Source organism: Synchiropus splendidus, chromosome 5, assembly GCF_027744825.2.
Source record: "Synchiropus splendidus isolate RoL2022-P1 chromosome 5, RoL_Sspl_1.0, whole genome shotgun sequence".
NCBI classification, from domain to species: domain Eukaryota; kingdom Metazoa; phylum Chordata; class Actinopteri; order Syngnathiformes; family Callionymidae; genus Synchiropus; species Synchiropus splendidus.
Window position 1 is genome coordinate 18,096,270 of NC_071338.1, and position 23,520 is coordinate 18,119,789.

Below are 23,520 nucleotides of genomic sequence, written 5' to 3' on the forward strand. Positions count from 1 at the left end.
GCGGCATATTTCAGGAGTTTTAGGTCAAATGAGGCACAGTGACAATTCAAAACAGACTGTCTTGTTATTACCAGGAGCAAACAACCTCAAAGTAGTTTCAAAGGTGCCTTGAAGTGCATCATTAACTACAAAGGTCTAGGAGAAGATGAAAGGTTGAAAAGGATTGTAGTTCTATCACAGGCATTTAAAAACACAGTTGAAGGAATGCAACATGACAAATCAAGAGTTAAGAGCAAATGCTAAAACGACTTACCTGGTCTCGGACTCAAAGGCAGCAGCTGAATTGGTCCGATTTGTCTAAGTTGGTAAACTTTGCGCACTTCGTCACATTTGTTTGGACTCCCGAAGACAACGTTGCACAAGCTGACAACGGACAAAAAGTAGCTGGTCCAAACGTGACGCATTTTGGCTCAGAAGCCGGTCAATATCCTCTAAAAGAAGTTCCGGAGGGCAGTGTGACCGAACCCGGAGTCCGCTCAGGTGAGTCCGGTCCACATGGCAGAGTTCCTGGGTTGCACGCACAGAGACTGGCCACAAGAGCCCGAATGTTGTCACAATGGAAGTTCCGAGGGCATGTGAAGTCAATTCCTGAGCGGCATGTTGCCCGAGTCGCATGGACTCGGAGCAAAGGCGGAACCGTGACATTTTACCTGCTGGAGCCATGGCTGGACCGCATGGTGGTGGCGCCACCTGTTGGACACTTTTAGTAGTGAGTGAATTGTGGGGAAAAGGTAACCTGAATTAAAAGTCCATGTTGAGATGGAGTTTAGACCCAAGCATGACGGGAAATAATTTTGTTTAAAAATATATAATATAATAATAAAATAATACTAATCAGAGAAGAACATGTAGGCAGAATAAGAAGACACAAACTCGCAGATGAACCGAGCAAAGTATAAATAACCGACAGTGGGCTTTTTTATTTGAGGTCTGAGAATGTTGTGGTTCCCAAGTTTTATGAAAATTTGGATTTCGCTCATCACCCAGCCACTATGTATTGTTGCTAAGGCACAATGTAAAAGTATGGTGGACGTAGAAAGCAAGAAAGCTTGTCCTAAAATCATAGGTGCTTCACCAATTTCTATCATTGATCAGCAACAGAAAATTGAAGTACATTTGTTCTCATGGACACAGAATTGTATTTAAATCAATTAGTTTTCAGTGGAAAACCAATTGATGTCTTCAAATACAGACAACTAATTTTACAAAAAGTGATATGAGCAAAGAAAAACAGCTCTGTACAGTAAACAAAATAAAGGTGAGAAAGAAAGTCCTGTGAATTTTAGAAAACGATGAATGAAAAAGCACTATCGTGATACATAGATGTACTTGTTTATTCATGATGCAAATAAAGTTCTGAAAATTTTTAAAGATATTAAATGAATGGAGAATGAAATTTCTCGCTGTGACCCAGCCGCACAATTAAAGCGCCGAATAAGGCACATCATGTCAGAAATACAAGAATTTTCTTTCCATTTTCCTAGCTGTTATACAGCCATTTCACATGACTGCCATCAGGGGAAATTTATATATACAGCCCAACTACATGAATTAAATGTATCTGCCATGCAATCTTTCCTCACCAGCACAAACTTTCCATTTTACACATTTATAAAATTTTTAAACACATGCACTCTGTGCAGACATATTGGCTTTAGAGTTTGCCATCCACTCCAGTTACCAAGAAAAACTGCAGTATGTCAGAAAAGCTTAAATTCAATAATGCAAATAAAAAGGGAACTTCTTCCAAATTTTATTAATACATAGAACACACACACAAAAGCCTGCACAAATAAAATGAAAACTCCACAAGTAGGGCTTCAACAAAACAGGTGACACACAGGAAGTGCAGCTTCTCCTGAACACTCAGAAAGAAGCCCAGACCAGAGCTTCATCTCCTCACTCCTACACAGGCCGGGACAAGTGCAATACCTCAATGTACACAGCATTGCGACCGATCCCCGCCTGCACAGGAAGGGACATCGCTTCAATGCACACAGCAACACCGTCTTTGATGAGCTCATTAGCTTCGTCAGTTTTGCATGGATTTGCACAGCAAACATCAGTTAAAGCTGAATGCAAACCAGCAAAACTGACCAAGTAACGATGACTATGATAACACAGAGGCCAGGTTTACATGACGATGCCATCAGTTAGAAGTACTTCAAGTGCTCACATTGCAGTAGATGGAAATACACTACCTGCACTATAAGCACTTTAGTACTGCTGAAACTCAGGTGTCAATGAATTTAAACTGGCAGATGGTACAGGGGAAGAAATGGAAAAAAAAAAACGGATGATGTGGCACCTCCAAAACCCAATATCTCAGACACAGGTGGAGAGCAAGCAGGCCACCATCAGTTTTGCATAGATTTGCACAACTCTTTTATTCTTGTAGTGCAGCTATGCAAAACTAGCAGAGAACTGCAAGACATTTTGGCCCAATTGGAAATTGAGAGTGGCGAGGTGGTGCATATTACAGCCCCTTATGCCAGAAGGAGCACTTAGGGCAGTAGGTGCTAGTCTATTTCACTATCTGCACTAGATGCACCTTAGCACAAAGACAGTACTTCAGAGACAACTTTACGGCACAAGAACATCAGAGTCCGGAGTATTGCTGTAAGTGCCTCCACTGCAGTAGGTACCATAGAGAACTACCTGCACTGTAAGCACTTTGGCAATACTCAGACTAATCTCAGCACCAGAGGAGCCCAGGTCTTCGCCTCCAGGAGGATCTGAAAGACACACAGAACACAAGAGTCAGTCGAAGATGCACCAGTAATGTCAAATGCAGTGTTTTTTTTCCATGGGTTGTGAGGGCAAATCGATTTCAGACGGCCTTGTTGTGGTCCATCACGGCAACACGAGGTCGCTCAAAAACATGAATGAGCAGCATCGCCTGCGGCCCGCGTTTCTTTCTGCGCCTGCGCTGGGAGAGTTGTTGTTCACCCCTCCCCCACTGTATTCTAACATGGCGCCTCGAAGTGCGCCAAGCTTAGCATAAATTACTTTTCGCCAAATCGATCTTAAAATGTAACATCAAGCACGAAAGTGGGCGAGCAACCGCTAGAGACAAGATTGGAAGTGTGCTGACCTACGTGTTGTTTTGAGTCATTGGTCAAAAACAAACGAGTCGGCGGTGTGTGTCCTGGCTGTGTGGGTTAGCTTAGCTTCTTAGCGAGCTCGTGTTAATAAAACCAGCAACGCGGAGTTTGTACTTTTGGGCGACTTTGAGACGCCAAGCACGGCGATGAGCTCAGCTGTGAACCGTTCTAAAACGGACTGAGGAGTAAAGGGAGTCGAGGCAGCGGTGGCTGGGCTAAGTTGCTAAGCTAAAATGCGCGGCCTAATGGTGCCCCATGTGCTGCTGCTGCTTTGTTCTGGGGGGCACTTTAACTCACACACCACTGCACTCCAGCCTGGACAGCTAATTCACAACGTTTACCAACTTGTTCCCGGGCAGGTTCACACGCGCACATGTGTACAAAGTTTGGCAAATTCAACTGAACTGATCCCGAGAGCGAAGGGGGCTCCGGACAGCTTTTCAAATCTCCCTCATTCCCTCGATGGTGAGGGGGTTGCCATGCGCCTCACGTTACACTGTTTTCATCGCTTAAAATATTCCACTGCGTGTTCACACTTAAACAGTCACTTCGTAGTGATGGCAAAAAAGAGAATCCGAGCGCAATAACAACAAAGGCGGGAGCACATGTGGACACACACAGAGGAACCAAACGCGACTTCCTTACTGGTAAACATGCGCTCGCTCGACACTCACCAGCCGAAATCCACCATCTTCGCTCACTTGCGCTGGAGTCGCTTCCCGACAAAAGAGAGGAATAAATACGCAACTACGGTGCAAACTTTTCAACGAGAGGGCAGAAGAGGAGCGTGGTGCTGCATCCAGGCGGCCGCGAGAGAGTTTGGAGTCAGGATACGGCGTTTAAAAGCGATAGCGGGATAGGAAAGTGGCGCGAAGGCGAGCAGTTGGATAACCATGTGGGTGAATGAAGGGCGGCTCCCACTGAACGTAAATATGTAGCTACAACCCCCAACTCTCCACATTAGCATACATAAACTACCAGACTTCCGACCCACCGAACTTCCTCCGCCGCTGGACCCAGCAGCCCGATGACGACTGTTAGTCGCCCATCGTCAAATCCCACCATTTATACACCGGGGGGCCATTGAAATGTTTCAGTTGTATGTTTACATCGGACTATTTATTTCTTTCCTTGTTATTACCGGAATAACAAATTGCGCTTCAGGATAATTTTAAATAGTTGCAATTAATGAACCATCAATTAGAAAACGAACGGACCTGTTGCTTGTTTTGGTTCACAATTTTAATTCATTGAATTTTTCAAGTAACGGTTTACACAACAATAATAACGTATCCACTCACTAATTTACTTAATGAATATATATATATATATATATATATATATATATATATATATATATATATATATATATATATATATATATATATATATATATATATATATATATATATATATATATGTGTGTGTGTGTAAGTAGAACGAGTTATCTGTTCTGTTTGCATTATATATTCTCCCATTCTAATTCCATAAGACTTTCAATCAATAACACCAATAAGTCTGAAGGAAATTCATTGAACTGTAAAGGCTTATATTCTCCATTCATTTTTTTCGGCTCTGTTTTTGTTTTGTTTCTAACTAAATCACCTACCATTCAGGTTGTGAACATGTCTCCCACTGCAGTCTTATTTATTTATTTTTATTTTGCAGTCTGACATTAATCCTTCTGATTCAACCATTTATGTCTTCATTAACTTTATAAAACTTTTTTCTTGTTTTGTTTCGAACTTAATTATGTTGAGGTTGTGAACATCTCCATGCAGTTTATTTATTTATTTACCCCAAATCCTTCCGATACAACCGTTTATGTATTTATTAATCTTATGAAACGTTTTTTTGTTTGTTTGTTTGTTTGTTTTTTTGCTATGGCACAATGTAAGAATTTGGTCGTTCGAAGTAGAACGTATCATTATCATTGCTCAGCGACAGGAAATTGAAATTGTACATTTGTACAAGTGACCACGGAATTGTATTTTAATCAATTCAAGTTAGTTTTCCACAGAAAACAAATTGATTTCTTCAAATACAGACCACAAATTTCCCAAAAAAGCGCTGCCAATAATGGTTCATACGTGAACTTGTGTTTATTCATAAGAATACAAATAAAGTTCTGAAAATTCTTAGAATAAGTTTGTCGCGCTGAGAAAAGTACATCATGTCAGAAATAAATACACAGAAAGGAACTTTCGTCCCATTTTCCTGGCTGTTATCCAGCCATTGTTTCATTGTTCATATTAAGTGAATGGTTATACTGTAATTAGTTTCTTAAAGGAGAAATCAAACAAGCGCAAACGGGAAGGAGCGCGATACAGTCGGTACAGTATCCGACCAGCAGAGGGAACTAGAAACTGTACTGCAATAACACAACTAGGAAGGCGGAATCACAAACCTCAACTTTACCATCACAAGATTACCATTAATATCGCATTCTAAGAAATGTAAAGCACCAGTCAAGTGGACAGTCAAGTTCAGACAATGAGTCTCGTGGTCAGTTCTTTCCATGTTGTTTAATCACAGTACTTTTCAAATAAAGTGCATCACTTCTGAGCCCATCAAAAAGGATAAAATCTCTGTTTTTGCACAGCAGAGACACTGTGAGCTTTGAGTCCCTCCTCATGTCCCCCCAATTCTCCACACAAAGACCCATCCTGGAGGTGGTACCTCTGCATATGGAAGTGAGGGGGGGGTTGGGTAAACCTTAGAGGTTGTGGACTTCGCACTGTCCCAAGGGGTCAGATAAAAGCTTATGGCTCTTCTTAGACCAACCTCCCCCTACTCTGCAAGCACCATATCCGCTCAGCACAAACAGGAGTTTACATGGGAAGATGGAGCCAGATTTTTCTAAACATTGTTAGCCCAGCTGATGAAATGATGAATAATGGCTCATTGAACAAAAGCACCTGCCTCGAATTAGGAAAAAGGATGTTTTGAACAGGGTGTCTTGTTTCAGTGGATGGAATCTATGTGGATGAAGTGCGGAGTTTTAGAGATTACATTTAAGCTTGTACTTCAAATTCAATAACATCCTCATTTCTGCCCCTTTTTCTCTAAAAGGGCTCGCTGTGGTTCCTCCCACAACGGGGGCCATCGGCCTGGGGGTCTCTGTTTTGTTCTTCTCACAGAGGCCGGGCTACCCATTGTGTCAGCCTGACCTCGGGGTCAACTGAACTCACCTCTCTGGACCACTGGCCCATTCAGCTGTAAAGCTTCACATTAGACAAAAACATCTCACCAGAGCGAGGGGCACTTCAAGCGAGGGGGTGGGAAGACGAACACGGACACAAAGACAAATGAGCACGCTCCCTGAGTTCCAGAGCCAGAAGCTAATTTCAGTTACATTGTTTATCCACTGTATCGCAGGTTCAAGGAGCCGCAGCTTTGAAATCATTCAGTGCGCGTACATGCTTAAACCTAAGGGGCAATTAGTTCTTTATACACGTCTTGAAGCATAGTCCCAGTGCATTCAACCTCCAACCTCCACACACTCACATACAGTGGACCTGAGATTTAAAACCACCCACAACTCTTGTGTAACCAAGTATATACATAAATGACAGCATGTCTTCACTCTCACTTGGATTTGAATTCAGAGTGCTTGTTGGAAAAGTAGAACCAGTCAGCAGTGCAAGCGTGACCTGTGATACTCCAGGGTTCCACCAGATGGCACCTCAACTATATATATATATATATATATATATATATATATATATATATATATATATATATATATATATATATATATATATATATATATATATATGTGTGTGTGTGTGTGTGTGTGTGTGTGTGTGTGTGTGTGTGTGTGTGTCATGTGAAGCGACTCCACTTCTTTTACAGTTTCATTCATTTAAACATTCAGGCATGATTATTTTTTAAGTTAGTTATGTTTTTATATTTTAAAAATGAAACTCCCCCAATAAACTACTTAAAATGTTTTATATTCCTATTTAGCAACATCTTTCTTTACTGCAATTTACCTGTCTTACACACACGCAATTTACCTCGCTTCACACACATGATTCCCAGTCCTTGTATCCAGGCCACAATGGATATTAGATGACCTTTGTGTTGGACAGTAGATTCAGTTAGATATGTACAAAGCAGATTGTCTACATGGAGTAGGGATCTCAACCACAGAATATACTTGTTTTGAGATCGAGGAGTCCACTCAAGAACCCCTCTGGCCCAAAAGGGACTTTAAACTCAGAATTCTGAGCACTGGATCCCGTCCAAGAGGCCCGAATCATCTTCCTTCTTCTGTTGAGGATTTTGCACCACTGCTATTTTGTGGGTTTATATTTTCATTGTGTATTTATATCCATAACAACCAAGCTCACCTGAGCAGTCAGACTGCATCGCTTCACACACACGATTCCCTCACTGACTCAGTCCTTAAACTTTTGTCTCGCATGTTCCAAGCATGGCGCTCAACTCAAACTCAGACCTCCAGACTGACTGCTCGCTTGCAAGAGCACCAGCGTCCCTGGTGATGATGAAGCTCATGGAAGCTGACAGGTTGAAAATGTGCAGCATGATATGGCTGAAGGAGCATGAAACATGTTCACCCAGGGATGGTGTACACATCGCCACAGGAGACGCTCACCAGACAATTTAACACTGAGTGTTTTTCTGCGTTACATATTGAAGATGATCTTGTATCCACCAGGATGAGTTCCCCTGCTCGGCAGAGACGGAGCTACTGCCTCTGTCAAAAACAAGTTGGGTAGAACTCATGCGATTGGAGGAGGAATCTTAAGCTCTTTATGGCTCCATCTCGAAGGGAGGTTTGTCTTGCATTATTAAAACTTTACTGACCGACATGTATAAATGAATTCACTTTGACACAGTATCCATCGATACAGTTTATTTTTTTTAAGCTTTAAAATGAGACAAAACGCTACTTCCTTTAAGTATCTTAAAAACATCACACAAGTGTCAGCAGTAAAAACATTTAAGTGCTTTTGATTTCCATTCAAAACAAGCACATGTGTTTGGTTTTGCACTTATTGATCAGCAGAATAGATCAATAGAGAGTATGTCCTGAGCAACAGAATTATATGTTACTGTATTGGATACATGAAAGTATTTAAATCAGCTGAAAAATAATTCAAACAGATGGACCAACTCTTCTGAAAAGAATCACAATTCATGAAAAGCCTTTCTTGAGAATAGAGAGCACAGCTTGTCTTTTTTTCATTTAGGGCCCCATAAGAAAAGCTTGGGCGCACATACACTGAACACACACACGTATAAGTAGTGAAACTGATCAAACAATTCATTTAAATTTTGGTGCCGTTGGAGCAGGATGATTTGAGTCAAACGTTCTTCAGATATGAGTGAGAAAAAGTGCTTTTCACCATTTAACATGAAAAGAAAAGCTAAAAACTGTTCAATTAGTTCGTAGAATTCTGCTGATATCAGCCTCTGACTGCACTGACATTGAATTGTTATCACATATTGCCAAACAATCTTGAAACATGTGGGAGTTGAACCTTCAGAGAGTCACAAAAGAGATCTTTTTTTTTCGAAGTAGACTAAAAAGGAAAAAACAAATTTGAACCATATCAAATGATCTGAACTCATTTGACCATGTTTAACCTGAACTCAACATGTGTTGTGGCTGTTGCAGTGCATAATGGGACTTAAATATCAATGGTGCGAATGCAGCTGATCAGTGTGAGCTTCTTTCTTCAGATGAAATGTGATCACACAACCAAAGCCATCAATGGATCTTAGTAGCAGTGGTTTTAGTCTTGGTAGGCATGATGCTTCCTCTCCATTAGAGGAAAGGGAGGCACCAAAAATGAGCCACAAATATAGATAATACAGCGTGTATCAATGCATACACGACTGGAATTAATGAGTGAGTCTTTCCCTTTTGATCACAGTACATTTTAATTTACACACCTTTAAACTAAATCGGTCTTTCGGCACGCAGCCAACATTACGATGTGACTTTCCTATCAACACGTTGAGAATGTTATTCCATCACAGAGTAAAAATTCAAAGTAATAGAAACAACAAATTCTTTGCCAATGTGCCTGAAACAAAACTTTGAAAGCAACAGAAGCATGAAGAGACATTTGTGCCATTGTTCTTTCCCCCTCCTGATTGGTGGTGGCATCACACCTTGTAGTAGATGTTGGTCGGAGTCTGGGGTGTGATCTCTTGCACTATGTACACCGGAGGGCCGTAGTCGCCGCTCACACGCTCAAAGTGGCGACAGATCATGCTCTCCGAGGGCCGCAGCGGGAAGACCACGTCGCTGCGGTCAGAGCCGTTGTTGTCGCTGCTGATGCTGTCTCTTTTCGGTACAGCCAGAGTGCTGAGGGACACAGAGGTGGACTGCTGGTGGTCTGGGATGCAGTGGCGACGACGGCACTTCCACAGTATGAGGACCACCGCCACGATGATCAGGAGCAAGATCGCACAACCGGCGACAACCCATATAAAGAGCCGTGGCGCTGAGCCACCACTGCCACTGGGGTTGTTTTGTCCTGTTTCTGACGCTGCGTCTGTCACACAGAAACACAGAGCTGAGACAGTAAATCAGGACACAGAGAGATCACTGAGGCCATCAATGATTATAGCATGGCTGCGGTCGGACAAGGGAGGTTTTGATCTCAAGTGTCACACAAGTTAACCGCTCATTGTCATCTTATGGCACTGAATGACCAGAAGCCTCATGTTAGCTGAAAGGCTTGTGCTTAACTGGTTGTAAAGTGTCAGCTTCCATTTTTCAAATGTATCTCCGGGAAGAGAAAAATGTACATGTTTAATTTGTTTTCTATTAGGGCTTAGTTAAAAGAGCCATCAGTTTAATGAAAATATTACATGCAATACTATGTGCATTAAAACTAGTTTATTTTTCTGATCTCATTTCACTGTGTCAGGTTCAACCATCATAGCGCTTAGCTGAGCTGCTTCGGGTTTGAACAAGATCTTGCCGTCTATTAGAAGACGCTGAAGGGGGAGGCAGCCTTAATGCATCCCAAAAACACAAACATCTCCAAGCATTGAATTATTATTATTATTATTATTATTAATAATAATAATAATTATCGTCATCATTATTACTACCAATATTGCTCACTTGAAGAACACACATCGCATCAAGTATCGTGACATTCGAGTGCACACAATATTTTCAGAGATCCGATTCACCATTTTCTGAAGGACCACCAAATGTTTACTGTAGTGACGTAAATAATTCATATTGAAGACAGCAGGAACACCTATCAAGGTGCCCACTTGGAAAAAATCTTTACGGTGATCAATACCTACAAATACGGCAAACTGTGTGCAACTACTGTAGGTATAGATGTCTCAGCCTTGTGTGGTTACACTGAAATGGTCCATCTGCAATCTTTTTTCTTGGGTTAGGGACCAAGATACTTCATTATTATATTTGTCACATGTAGTTGACATTCTGTCATACATTAAGTATAAGTATCAAATGTTATTCCTCATTATATGTTTCTGGATTTGTATTCATTCATCTTCGAAATACATGTACAAATTGTTTTTTGTTTTTGTTTTTTCAAAAGTCAGGGTCATTGATTTATTACTACAACTCAGGACCTACAACTAGCCGCGTGACATTAAATTTCCACTAATATAAAATCAAATAACAAGTGCAAGATCAACATTTTTTTGTGATTCAAATTCACCGTATCGTTTTTCAAATTTAAAGAGTAAATGAGATATGCAATTCACAAACCTCCAATGCACCGATGTCCAATTCAGTATTGAGGACAGTTAATAACTTAATAAAAATGTAATTAACAAGTTAAGTTAAAATGGAGTATTACATAGCAGCCACTTCTGCAGATAAGATGACGCACCAGTTTTGCTCTTCGCACCCTCTTCATTAGCTGAAGGAAGCTTGTTGACTTTGGGCTTTTTTCGTGTGGGCGGAAATCTGGTTGGAGACTCTTTGAGTGTTGCATCAGGGTCAGATGGACCTGAAGCAAGAAAATGAAGGAACAAATGTTAAGTGTGTTGGCGACGCTCCAGTTGTCGATGCTCTCATACAAACATTCACTCAAGATAGAAAGAGAAGACGCTGATCAAAAGAAAAGGTCAGGAAAATATTGGTTCCTCTTTCAAGAGAAAAGGAAAATGAGAGCAAATCCTGCTCTTTCACTGTGGAGGGGGGGTGACAACTTTCAGCTATTTATTTAGCAGAAACTCACAAATAATTCCACTTCCCTTTGCAATAAAAAGCACTATAATAGCATTCCTCTTTGAATTCATGCATCGATTAATTTATCACTCAATTGAGTATTGCCATTCCAGTCATTGATCTTTACATTGCCCCATTCACATGTTTCATTCTATTCCTCCAGCCATCCATGAACCATGAACTAGATACTTCATATTTTCGGTCTTCAAAAATAGTATGTGCCAACTCAACTTAAAAAGATTAATGTCCAAGATAGATAATAGAGTTAAATAATAGATAATACTGAGTACATTCCACAAAAAGTCTTTTTCATTTGTGTTTAAAATACGTATATAGTTATTATTGTAAATTATTCCCTTTTCTTTCATTCTGATCAGAAATGTCCTTGCATATTGTAATACTGGGGGAAAAGGTTTTAAAGAAATGAAGCAGTTCGTTTTTTCAGTAGATAACTAAGAAAAGAAGTAAATCTGAATACATTTTTCATTTATATTTGAAGTAACATGTTGCCACCTTCAATCACTGCGGACCCAAGATTTTCATTTGTCGATATTTAGCATGGTATTATTCTGGTTTGGATAATTACCAAATTTCTATTACATTATTTGCCTCAACTTGTTTCATATCAGCAACGATTCTTTATCTCTACACATTTTAGAGGGCATTTATTTGGTACAGCTCATAGCTTTCAGCCATTTTTTAAAACGACAGCAAACGTTAATAGTGTCGATGAAGTTTTGAAGTGAGACCTCACGTTAGCCGTTAGCTCTGTTAGCTCTGCGATGCAGACAGTGTTTCTGACAATGAACAATCCATCGTTCTGTCGTGTGGTTAGAGACACATCAGGTTTTGAAAACAACAAATTCTCGCATTTCCCCGGCTTCTTCACAGTGAGTGTGTGGGAAGAGGAGCGCTGCTGCGAGTGACGGACGCATCAAAGCATCTAGAACGTGACTGAATCCATGTGATCCTCGCACGCTGGTGGATCGTCAACACTTCGATTGTTCATGATTTAATGTCATCATACCGCCCACCTCTATCTCCGGACAAATGAGGCGAAACTGGATTTTTCCACGGCTCACTAATGTGCTGCGGCACACCGGTTGAAAAACACTCGCCACATTTGAAGTTGTGGGGAAATGGCCCTAGATTAAGTTTCTGCTGCATCTAAACATGTAAACCACCAAAAAATAAAATAAAATAAAAAATAAAAATCCACCATACCTTCAGAATAATTGTCTTTTTCCTTAAACGTTAGAAGTGTTAATTATCGTGTATGAATTTTTATATTCGATATATTGTATAAATATTAAACATATATCTGAGCACATTTACAGACCATAATAAACGTTTTTTTGGTAGTGTTTTCAAATGCTCTGCAAATGACTTATTTTGAAAAAAGGGAACACAAATGCAGGGGGGATTGTACATCCTTCACTGTCCTCCTCAAGGTCCGACCTTCAAGAGTGGAGTCCTACTCAACTAACTGTGAGGGAGCATTGACATTGGAGTCATATTGCACTACATTTTGACAAATAAAGCTGAAAACTTGCTCAAAAGCCAAGTGCAGGGGCCACAATGCTGCTACAGCGATGGTGAGAACCATATAAAGAGTCCAAGCACCGATAGCGAAGCTCATGCTCCGAGCCAGAAATCTTGCATGATAAAGTCAAGTGGGAACATCACAACAAGCAGAAAACACAACCTGCTACATAAAGATGCATCTGATAATAGTGGTTTTATATGTGTTTTTTTAAACAGCACAATCTAATTCAGTGGAACATGTATAAGGCCTACAAGTTCCAGCAAATCCTGTAACCTTACTTGGTGGAGGTCTGCACTCTCTCAGTGCTTTTGTGGTTCATATGTATTTGGATAATAATGTCAACCAATACGCAAGCATATGTCCACATGTACATGAAAGTATTCCTATACTAAATGATCCATCCAATTATTCATGGTTCCATGAATCTGGTGATCCTTCAAACTATATACACACATACTGTACAAATACATCCACATTCCACACACATCATGACTTTGTTTGAATTAGTGTTGTGGATGTTTTCTGTGGCTGCTAGCAGGTTGTTTACCCCCTAGCATTTGTAAACATAGCAGAAAAGCTGCCACATATTTCAGTATCAGATAAAAACACACAAAATGCTGATTTTTAATCTCCGAGTCAAACTGTTTAATTATTTATACGCATAATAATATTCCACATAACCGAGACTAGCCCGCCATATGTTTGACTAAACTGAGCGCTTCATTTCCAGAGTGAGATCATCAGCACTTCGCTACAGAATATATGAATGTTTACAGCTGGATTTCAACCCTCTCTTTTGATGACAATAAAGTTGGTAAAGAGACGACCTTTTGCGCGTGAATGTAAATGAGCATGAGAGTTATGAGAGTCCTGGAGAGAAACAGCAGCGCTCAGTATTCCACTCATTATTCGGTGCAACATGCTCTAAAAGTTCTTTAATGATGAAGGAACGACTGACTGAATTAATTCGGCCTTGGTTTTTATATGATCAGCACCTCTACAGATTGGACTCAGAGGAATCCATGTTATCTATGAAATCCTGAATTCATTGGGGCTAAAAATAATGGCAGGAAAAGGAAGTCTGGCCATTCAGACATTAATCTTCACTGTTTACCAGGCACGTGAGTCCATATAATCGCATGCCAGATAATACAGATGGCCTTTAGCTGCCAGAGGTTTGAATTAGGGATTATTTATGACAATCTCTGCGAGACGATGAACAAGCTTATCCGACCACTTAGTCACAGTCAACAGTGGGGGTTGATATCATGATGCTAAATGCACATTATTAAAAACACCCTTCTTCTCTTATTTCTGCCTTCCACACACACACACACACACACACACACACACACACACATATGTTCGCAGCAGAACTTACTCTGGCCAACTCTGAGCAGCAGCTTCATGGATTTGGTCCGACACACCCCTCCCTCGGTGCTGTCCAGACTCTGGAGGGAGCCAGTGGAGGTGGCTGACACCGAGGAGGCAAAATAAATCATTAATACATGTAGTTCCATTACTCATTTCTTCAAGTTACCAAATATTTCATCAGCTCCAAGCGATGAATATACACAAACACAAGCCGTGAAAGTACAAAGGATCGCATTTCAATGCATCTTTCTGATAATCGACGCCACCCAGTTCAAACCCTTCGTATTTCTCCCACCAAAGATCAAGAAAAACGTCATTAAAAGCACAATTACTTAATGAACTTCTGATTAAATTCTAGTGGCGAGGACATTTTGTCAAATAATCTATAATTTAAAGTGAGCAGCATTCACTGCCGTGGGCAAGGAGTTTCATCAGGAACTAGAGTTCGGAGTTTCTGTCCAAATCATTGAGGCCCAGAATAAATGAGACATTCCTAATCCACAGTGTTTTTTAACCGCGTCTTCCCAATGGAATAACTGACACCGAGCAGAGTGTCTTGCAGACGACTGAGCTCCTCACCCAATCTGTAATCCAGGCTCAAGCCTTGGATGCAAGTTACGGTTAGTACTGAAAACAGTTTGAAGAGTAAAGGTAGTCGACGCTTTTCTTTGGTACACAGTAGACGTTCAATTGACAATTTCACGTAAAAACACATGGTGCCGATCCAAATCTCTGTCAACTTGCAACCACTTCAGCTGTGGATTCAACAAACTGTGCAGGTGTTTTTTAAAGGCAGAGACAAAGTGTTCTGCCTTTTTTTTTTTTTTTACCACATAAATTAAAGTAGCTCCGTAATAGTGCAACATTTTCATTACAAATAGAATATTTGACAAGAATATAATATTTTGATGCAAAATTAAACTTTGCAGGAGCTGAATCATGAGGTGTATTTTATTAAAATACATGAGCAGGAATGTTCTCATTCATATATCACAGCGGTTATGACAAACACAAACTTCTTCACCAGTGAGGAAGAATTGGGGCTGCAGCACAAATAATTAAGGGTCATGACTGGCCACCGCAGTCAGACCTGTATTTTGTATAACATGAAACTTACATTATACATCAAATTAAAATTTCGTGACGCAAAAATACAAAATTGTGCATGAACTAAAGAATGCCGACAAATGACCAAAATCATTCAAACAACATGAAAATATTGGGTTTTTTTGTGCACAATTGCCTCCCTAAGAAAAGTTTTTATCTTTCACCTCGACTTCGCTTCAACTTTAATGTGGAGGGTAACATACAAGTAGGAGGCAGCATTACAGTTTAAGAGGTGGTGTAGTCTGCTTGAGATCAAAAGGTCACAGTATGATTCCTGCTGTCCTTGAGCAGGACTCATAATACCCTCTGGCAACAACATGCAGCGCAGCATCTTGAAAGTGAATCCTAGATTAAACTGTTTTCGCTGGCCATGCATGGATTTACAGCAAAGATATGAGAGTGTACGAGTATAAAACAAAAGAAAGCGCTCTAATTTGAGATGCATTTTCTGTTACTCTATGTGGCATTTGGCTTTAGTCTGGATTTAAATTGAATTATGAGGGAAAACAAATGCAAATTAAATACAAATGTTCTGGTGATGTTTTTAATAAAATATCCAAGTCTGTTTACACTCTGATAACCTGTATCTTCAATGTTGTAATGCACAATACACAAAGAGCACTATGAATATGATGGAATGCAAAAATCAAAACACCTATTAATTGTGCACAAAAAAACACTCTTTTACTGCAAACTTATTAGTACCTTGACCTTGTTATTTTATTTAGTGGCGTTTTCTATGAATGATTTACTGATTTTGCTTATTCTTTTTTCTCTCACATTTCCATTTTTTCTATCTGCCATCTTAAATTTCAGAACCGTTTATTGCTTCCAATTCATTCCTTCCATTATTAATTCATTTTTTTGTGTTATTTGTATCGCCGCCTCAGGCAAGTGTGTTCACAGCTAGTGAGTCTGAGACGGAGTGATGCAAACAAACTTTGGCTGTTTGTTTGTGTTGTTTATATTAATTTTGTCAAAAGTCCTCAACTATTTTGCTTCATGAAAACTTACCAGACACTTTGCTTCAAATGTTCAGCAAAGAACTGGATCTTATTCAAAAACACTCCCTCCGAACTTTCTGTCACCCTCTTGCAACACACACACGGACGCACACGCACACACTTGTTCGGAGCATTTAGGTCAGATAACAACATCTCACAGGCAACAAGCAACGTTGCCATGAAAGCTCCCATCAAATCTGCCTGATGCTGTAAAAGCCTTGTGTGATTTGGGGCATGTAAGCCCTTGGAATCACACTGGCCTGCCAAAGCGAAGTGTGCTGTCAGAGCGCGGCGACGTGGAGGGGGCTACACTGTCAGACCCGCTGACTATCTCATGCATCGCTCGCCACTAAGATGCTGGTTCCAACGACAGCAGTCCAGTAATGAGGCCACATTTCTGATCCTCACGCACACTGGCAAATTGAGAGAGAAGTGGACAATGACCGCTTCTTCTTTTCAATCTTTTTCAATCGCATTCTCCTTTTCAAGAATCAGAGTTTATGCTACTAAAATCTATCACCTGCACAGTGTTTTTCAAACTGGGTGTTTTGATGGGGCTAGATAGATAGATAGATAGACAGACAGACAGACAGACAGATAGATAGATAGATAGACAGAGAGACAGACAGATAGACAGATAGATAGATAGACAAATAGATAGACAGACAGACAGACAGACAGACAGACAGATAGATAGATAGATAGATAGATAGACAGACAGACAGACAGATAGACAGATAGACAGACAGACAGACAGATAGATAGATAAATAGATAGACAGACAGACAGACAGACAGACAGATAGATAGATAGATAGATAGATAGATAGATAGATAGATAGATAGATAGATAGATAGATAGATAGATAGATAGATAGTGGACACTTGTGGAGTCCTTTCGTCGATTCAAAGTGGGTGGGCCTTGGCTCCTCCCTCCACTTGGGGCCTCAACTTTACTTTGAGTCTCTCTGGGATGCCTCAACTCCAAACCCTACCTCCACGAGAGTATCCTGTGGCAGACACTTAACGTAATGAATGAAATCTTTGTGCCACAACCAAAAAAGTCTGGACTACACGGTCTAAAACTGTGGCCCGGCGTCAAAACTCAGGTCTGTCTGGAGGTCTGTCTGATTCTGAACAGCTGCATTTGTCATGGAACGGAATAGATTTTTTAATCATAAAAATTCTTATGAAATGACAAGAAATATAACCAATTGAGATCAGTGTAGTTTAATTCAATTTGAAAAACCACGGTTAAAATGTGGCCGACTTACAGGTGATGTAATAGTCCCTCCCCTTCAGGAACTCCAAACCCCAGAGGTTCGGGCTGAACTCCTGGAACTTGAACGTGAACTTCACATCCTGCCCAGGCTTGTCACAGTTGAGAAGCGGGGTGTCCGCCTTGTCAATGGTGCAGCTCTCCATCTGGCTCCGGGTGACCAGGTACACCCGGTAGAACTCCTCCCTCCCACCTTTGGAGGGGTCCACTCGGGGACACACAATGTCCATCTTGTCTCCGATCTGAGGGTAGAGCACCAGGCCTTGCCCTGCAGTGAATCTGTGAGAGAGACAGCGGGAATTGAAGACACAGATGTCAAAAATCAATCACCAGTTTTGGATTGTAGCGCCTCACCATATCACTCCAGCTTTAATTTTCCTGCACTCTTTTTTTTTTAATGAATATTTCTAAAGTTGTCATTCAATCTTTCATGCTATGTGCATAGGGTAACTTTTAGCAAAGTGGCACATCATGACTTATGCATGTTTGAGCCTTTAAAGCGTGATTTTAATATCAGACAGATTTTTCTCGATATGAATTCGGGGGGACTTATCGACATGAATCAATCATTAAGCGCTCGCAGGCATGGTAAGCCCGGGAAATTAGGACATGCTCAGATATTGTCACATAATCCGATCCTGAAATGAAACACGCACAGGAGCCGCATTTTAGGTTTCCATAAATAATTGCTGGATGTGATTTGCCTGAGAGTCACTTACTTTGAGTTTGAGCTGCTCCAGTGAACGGACTCCAGAGTGACGGCACGACAGGACCCGAGGAACGGCAGCAGGATCACGGCAGCGAAGCTCCATGTGATGGTCCCCATCACAGGAATCGAACCTCAGTCTCGTAAAGCGGCGTGGAAACGGGCGCGGGTCGCTCGCCTCTGCATGTCTCCCGAGTGTCCAGGGGCGCAGAGAGGACGCATCCCTGAGAGGAACCCCTGCAACGCCGCAAGTCTTACTCCAGCACTTGTGTGATGCTTCCACATTGTGCGTAATTGGCTTGGAACTCTGTCGTGTGACGAAAGACGCGCATAGAGGACGGAGACTGTGTGGAGTATTTCAGCGATCAGCTGACCCGCCGCCCCGCCCACACACAGCAGCGAGGGACATTTATCACGATTGCCACTACCATGTTAAACGTATTTAACCTTCATGTTCAGTCGCGTAAAATAACAACTTGATTATATTGCGTCTGGTTTTATTCTGTTTACAGTTGCAAACCCAACTGTTGCATTTTAATGCTACTTGCTATGCTGGCTGATATTTCTTTAAACGTAAATAAATAAAAAATGAGCGAGCAGAGACTATCCTTAATGAAAGGGAACATGTTGTTCATTTTTTTTTATTTGTTTTTGCTTTTTATTTTTTATTTTTCCAAAATATAATTGCGAAATGTGATTCCAGTCATAAACAGGATGCATCTTTTAAATCACATCACATTAATATCCATCCACTTATCATTGTCAGGACCAGTTTTCCAAAGATGTCCATCTGCAAATGTTCCAAGTGCAAAACTACATTCACCAGTCAGAACAGCGATGCAATAGCTGTATAATAATACATATATATGACTGAGCTCTGAACCCTATTGTTGTTTACTGGTATATGAAAAACTCTTTTAGAAGAAGTCGACGTTGGTTTCAATCTCACTTTACAGCATACAGACAAGTCTTCAATTTCGATGGCAAATGTTTATGGCAGAGTGTGAGAATGGAAAAAAAAAAAGCAGTGAAATTCAAAGGAACTGCTTCGCTCTGTTTGAAATCCACCTAGACATTGTGACTCTGAAATCCACAAGCATGATTGACAAAAAAGCAAAAACCCCAACACTCTCAGGGTTTACAGGGATTTTCCCTTAAATCTTTTCTCATCATCTCATCTCACACATCATCCCAAATGTACAGTCAGACGAGTTGTCACCGCCAGGCAGTTGATAAGAAACGCTCAGGCTTCACATTCGACCATTGATGCGGTGAAGCATTGTCAAGACTCGGTGGTCACCGTGTGGAGGGCGAAGCGTTGAAATCATGGTGAAGTCCCATCACTGCAAATCAATAGATTAAAATGGTGTTGTTTGTTGCCATAAGGATTCCACTGGATTCCCTTTTAAAACCCAGACGATCATGTATCTGAGGGGCCAATGCTGTAATCCATCATTCAGGCAAATCTGAACATTAAAGTGGGTTAAAAGATTATCAGAGCTTCAGACACAAGCACCGCAGTCAAACTGCTCTGGAGCGTTTGTCACACCAAGCAAACAAACATTGAAGTGAAGTCAATGTTCTGTTTTATTTTTAATGAAATGCATTTTTTTATTCATGAAAAGCAAAAAGTCTCTGTGAACCTGAGGTTTTAACTGGATCCAGGAAGCAATGAATGGAAAATTGTTGTTCACGACAGTCCAATTCTGTTGACCCTCATTTTGGAGTCAGAATACAGGTGTGTGCACTCGCTTCAGGCGATCAATAATAGAGAGCAGTCACGAGTAAAAAATAATCACATGACATTTGGTTCTGCATTAGAACAGTTACAGATGAAAACATCTCAATTAAAAAAGAAAATGAGACGCAGAACTGTGAGTCAGTCACGCAGACAGGCTCCACATCGGTCGGTCCAGTGGAGGGGACTGAAGAAACGAGACGTCGGGGGGGAATGCGTCAATGTGAAGTTCACTGGAGTTCAGAGGAGTGTGACGGAGTGATGTCATGGATGGCATCAGAGGTAAGGAAAAGGATTCAGTAGTCAATTTTAGTTTGACCAGGAGCAGCCAAGCTTCTGGAGCACAGTCTCAGACAGCAAGGCAGGAACACACAGCAAGAGTGTCTTGAATACCTGAAAGCTCTGAAAGAGCAGCGAGCTCTTGTCCTTCATCTGAAACGCTGACACAAGAGTCGTACAAGGATGCAACGTTTCTCGAGCCAAACATTGTTGGTGATGACTCCACAACATTCTTTGAAATGATGACGTAAATATTGCCTTGCTTGTATTTACAGATGAGCCTGGATCAAACATTTAAATGTTCCCTCTGGAAAAGAGGAAAGTAGAGAATTTAAGTTTCAAATGAATGCTAATTATTACGCTGCAAAAATGAAAAATCCAAGCATTAGCTGCGCCGAATCAATTACATGAACTGATTCAACCATCAAAAGTTTGCCCTGACATAAATAATTTCTGACCAACCGACCAAAAATCCCACTTGTATTTGTTGGCCAGAACATTAACTGTGGCTGTTGGTCGCACTTGAGACAATTGACTGATTTTAAGCTAACACATGAGCTAGCGCAGCTGATTTAGTCATTTTTGGTTCAAAACAATTTGTCAGTTCTTAATACTCATTTAAGTGGCAGTAAGCCTGAAGATGGAGTTCACAACATTTATTCAAATAATTGAGCAACAGACATATTCGATGTATTTCATCTCACATTTTTAGACCCAAATGTTTTTGAGAGTTTTGTATTTTAGGATAGGAATTACCACTAACTGAACTTTGCCTGGATTTTTGGTTTTCCAGAAAAAAAAAACCTAGTTTGTTATTATTAATTATTATTCACAATGCTGTTAGCATTAGCTTGGTAGAGTAGCATGATGACACTGTGGTATATTCAACTGCCCGTTGCGGCCACACTATCAGAGGTTAGATTTCTAACTGAAGTTAATTGAACAAAAAAAATGTGTTTGCTGAAATTCAAATTGTCAAACTGAAATCTTTTTTTTTTTTTTTTTGAACCAATGTCAATAGTTTAAATAAAATGGTATGTTCTTATATATGGTTATAAGGATATTTACAATAAAACTGTGATGTATGTGTTAAAAGTTATTTATAGGACCCATTTATTCTGTGGCGTCACAAATGTCCTATTGAAAATGCACCAATATTTACAGAGAATAACATATTACATGTTATTCTCTCGTCATTTCTTTCCTGTGGCGTAATTGCTGCACTTACATTCTGGGACTTCTGCTCCCTGAGTGAGCGCATCAGAGCAACACACAGCTCAAGTGCACATCCAGCTGCATCTTCTGAGACCCTGGCCCACCAGGAACACATCAGAGAGGCAGCAGGTGGCTACTATTCCTCAAGGCAGCCTCTAAGGGATGACATTAAATGCACCACAGTACAGTAGCACAAAGTGACTGTTGTGTTGTGTTTCAGAAGAAAAATACCAGAATGCACTTTTACTCATTGTTTTATTGGAATAACATTTGTCACTAGCTTCAGAATATAATGTCATTTTCTCAGTCCTGAAGTCATACTGTCAAAGTCTGTTGGACTTTTATTCTTTGCTGGAAATATCAGACAGCTGTTTGAATATCACACTGAACCCGTTTCTGTAAAGGTCAACTTGTCATTTTCACCAGTAAAGGTTATTTCCACCCAACATTACGTGTCAGGACTCCAGCGAGAACACATCCTTCATTTCCCAGGTCTGCCTCAGTGACGAAGAGCGCAGCGTCGGTCATGACGGTGGGAACCCACATTAAAGCTAATGCTAACATGCTAGGTGTACTGATGGACAACTCCTATCACGATTAGCATTAACTTCAACCAGGGACAAGAGTGGACCGCTGTGACTTGCTGACTGGCGAGTCCTGGTGAGGAAGAAAGAACAATATTGTTATATTCATCCCCCTCATTCACAAAATAAAACAAGATTAAATAGAATTTAAAAATACCCCAAAATTATTACATCAGCTTGAGACTTTATTTTATGATAATTATTATTATTTTCATTAGATTTTTTAACAGTATAAAAATAAAATAAATGAATTCATTGTTTAGTTCATCATCTGTCAGGTCATTATTTCTGTCAAATGTTACCATAAGGCAAACTTAAATCATTATGAACATGAATTGATCCAGCTTTACCTCCTTTTTTGTAACAATTTCTCACAATAGTGTTTTTAAAACAAGAGCCAAATGTTATGCCACTAAAGCAGTTTGCTTTGCGATATTTATCCTTTTCGAAAATCAAAAATATGAACGTGTTGTTATAGCGACATACCTGCCTCCTGACTGCATTTCCTGTTTCAGCATGGGCTGCGTCTCTTCTCTCCACCGACTGAGCCGTGAAGAAAGCTGCGTGTGTTTTATACTTTCATGTGAGTCATGTAAATTCCCCTCAAAGAGAATAAATTAAACGATGCCACAACATTTGCTGTAAAAAGCCAGTGTTGCTTTAATCTTCCTTCCAGAAGAGAAAAAAAAAAACGTGTTTATTTTCATTTTTACTGGAATAAGATCATTTCACTGTGAAGGTAGTAATACAGAGACACCGTGAAATCACTCACTTTGATTAGTCACTTGAATAAAATACAGACACAAGACGGTTGTCATAGCTGAACTATATATTCTCATACCTAAAGGTGTTGTCAGCACTTAAGCGTTAAGACTAAAACATTATTTTGACACATTAGATATGAAGAGGACAGGGGTGTTTCCCGGTTGGTGGCCTGTTTTGTTTTGTTAATTCAGAGAAGGTACATGTATATCTCCTGTAAAAGATGTTGCTTTTTTCCTTTTTACAATAGAAGGCCAGGCTAGAAAAATAATGACATCACGACACGGTTTGGTTCGGCGCTGGATTGAGTGTAAGACAATGGACGAATTGATGCGCAGACGGATTATTGTGAGGTCCCGTGGGAAGAATGCCAGGCACTTCAAGTCGTGCCCAGATAGAGAACAGCGACTGGCATGTCGCACATAATACACTGCTTATATGAGTACAGTATTGCTCTGCATTCAGCCGGGAGAATCGTTGGACAGTGATTAATAAATATTTATGAGAAAGGAGACAGTTTTGGAATACTAAAAACATACTTTGGTCTCCAAGGTTTTCATGGTTCATCTGGGGACGACCTCGGAGGAGACCAAGGGCTGGATGACAAGGGTACATTACAC

General features: G+C 40.5%; 2 protein-coding genes across 2 annotated transcripts in view; both read right to left on the minus strand.

Moving 5' to 3' along the window:
* gpc5a (glypican 5a) overlaps positions 1-625 on the minus strand; it is a 120,447-nt gene extending 119,822 nt beyond the window's left edge. Inside the window, exon 1 of the mRNA XM_053866768.1 lies at positions 254-625. Within this exon, the coding sequence (XP_053722743.1) occupies positions 254-404 (151 nt within the window). The 5' untranslated portion in view covers positions 405-625. The remainder of the gene's footprint in view (positions 1-253) is intronic.
* Positions 626-7,979: 7,354 nt separating this feature from the next.
* LOC128758976 (ephrin-B2a-like) lies at positions 7,980-18,632 on the minus strand. Its single transcript, XM_053865515.1, has 5 exons — positions 18,336-18,632; positions 17,612-17,895; positions 14,235-14,327; positions 10,967-11,086; positions 7,980-9,637 (listed from the first exon to the last, which is right to left on the minus strand). Exons 1-5 carry the CDS (start codon positions 18,440-18,442, stop codon positions 9,246-9,248), a joined length of 996 nt encoding a protein of 331 aa, XP_053721490.1. The 5' UTR covers positions 18,443-18,632; the 3' UTR covers positions 7,980-9,245.
* Between the last annotated feature and the right edge of the window lie 4,888 nt (positions 18,633-23,520).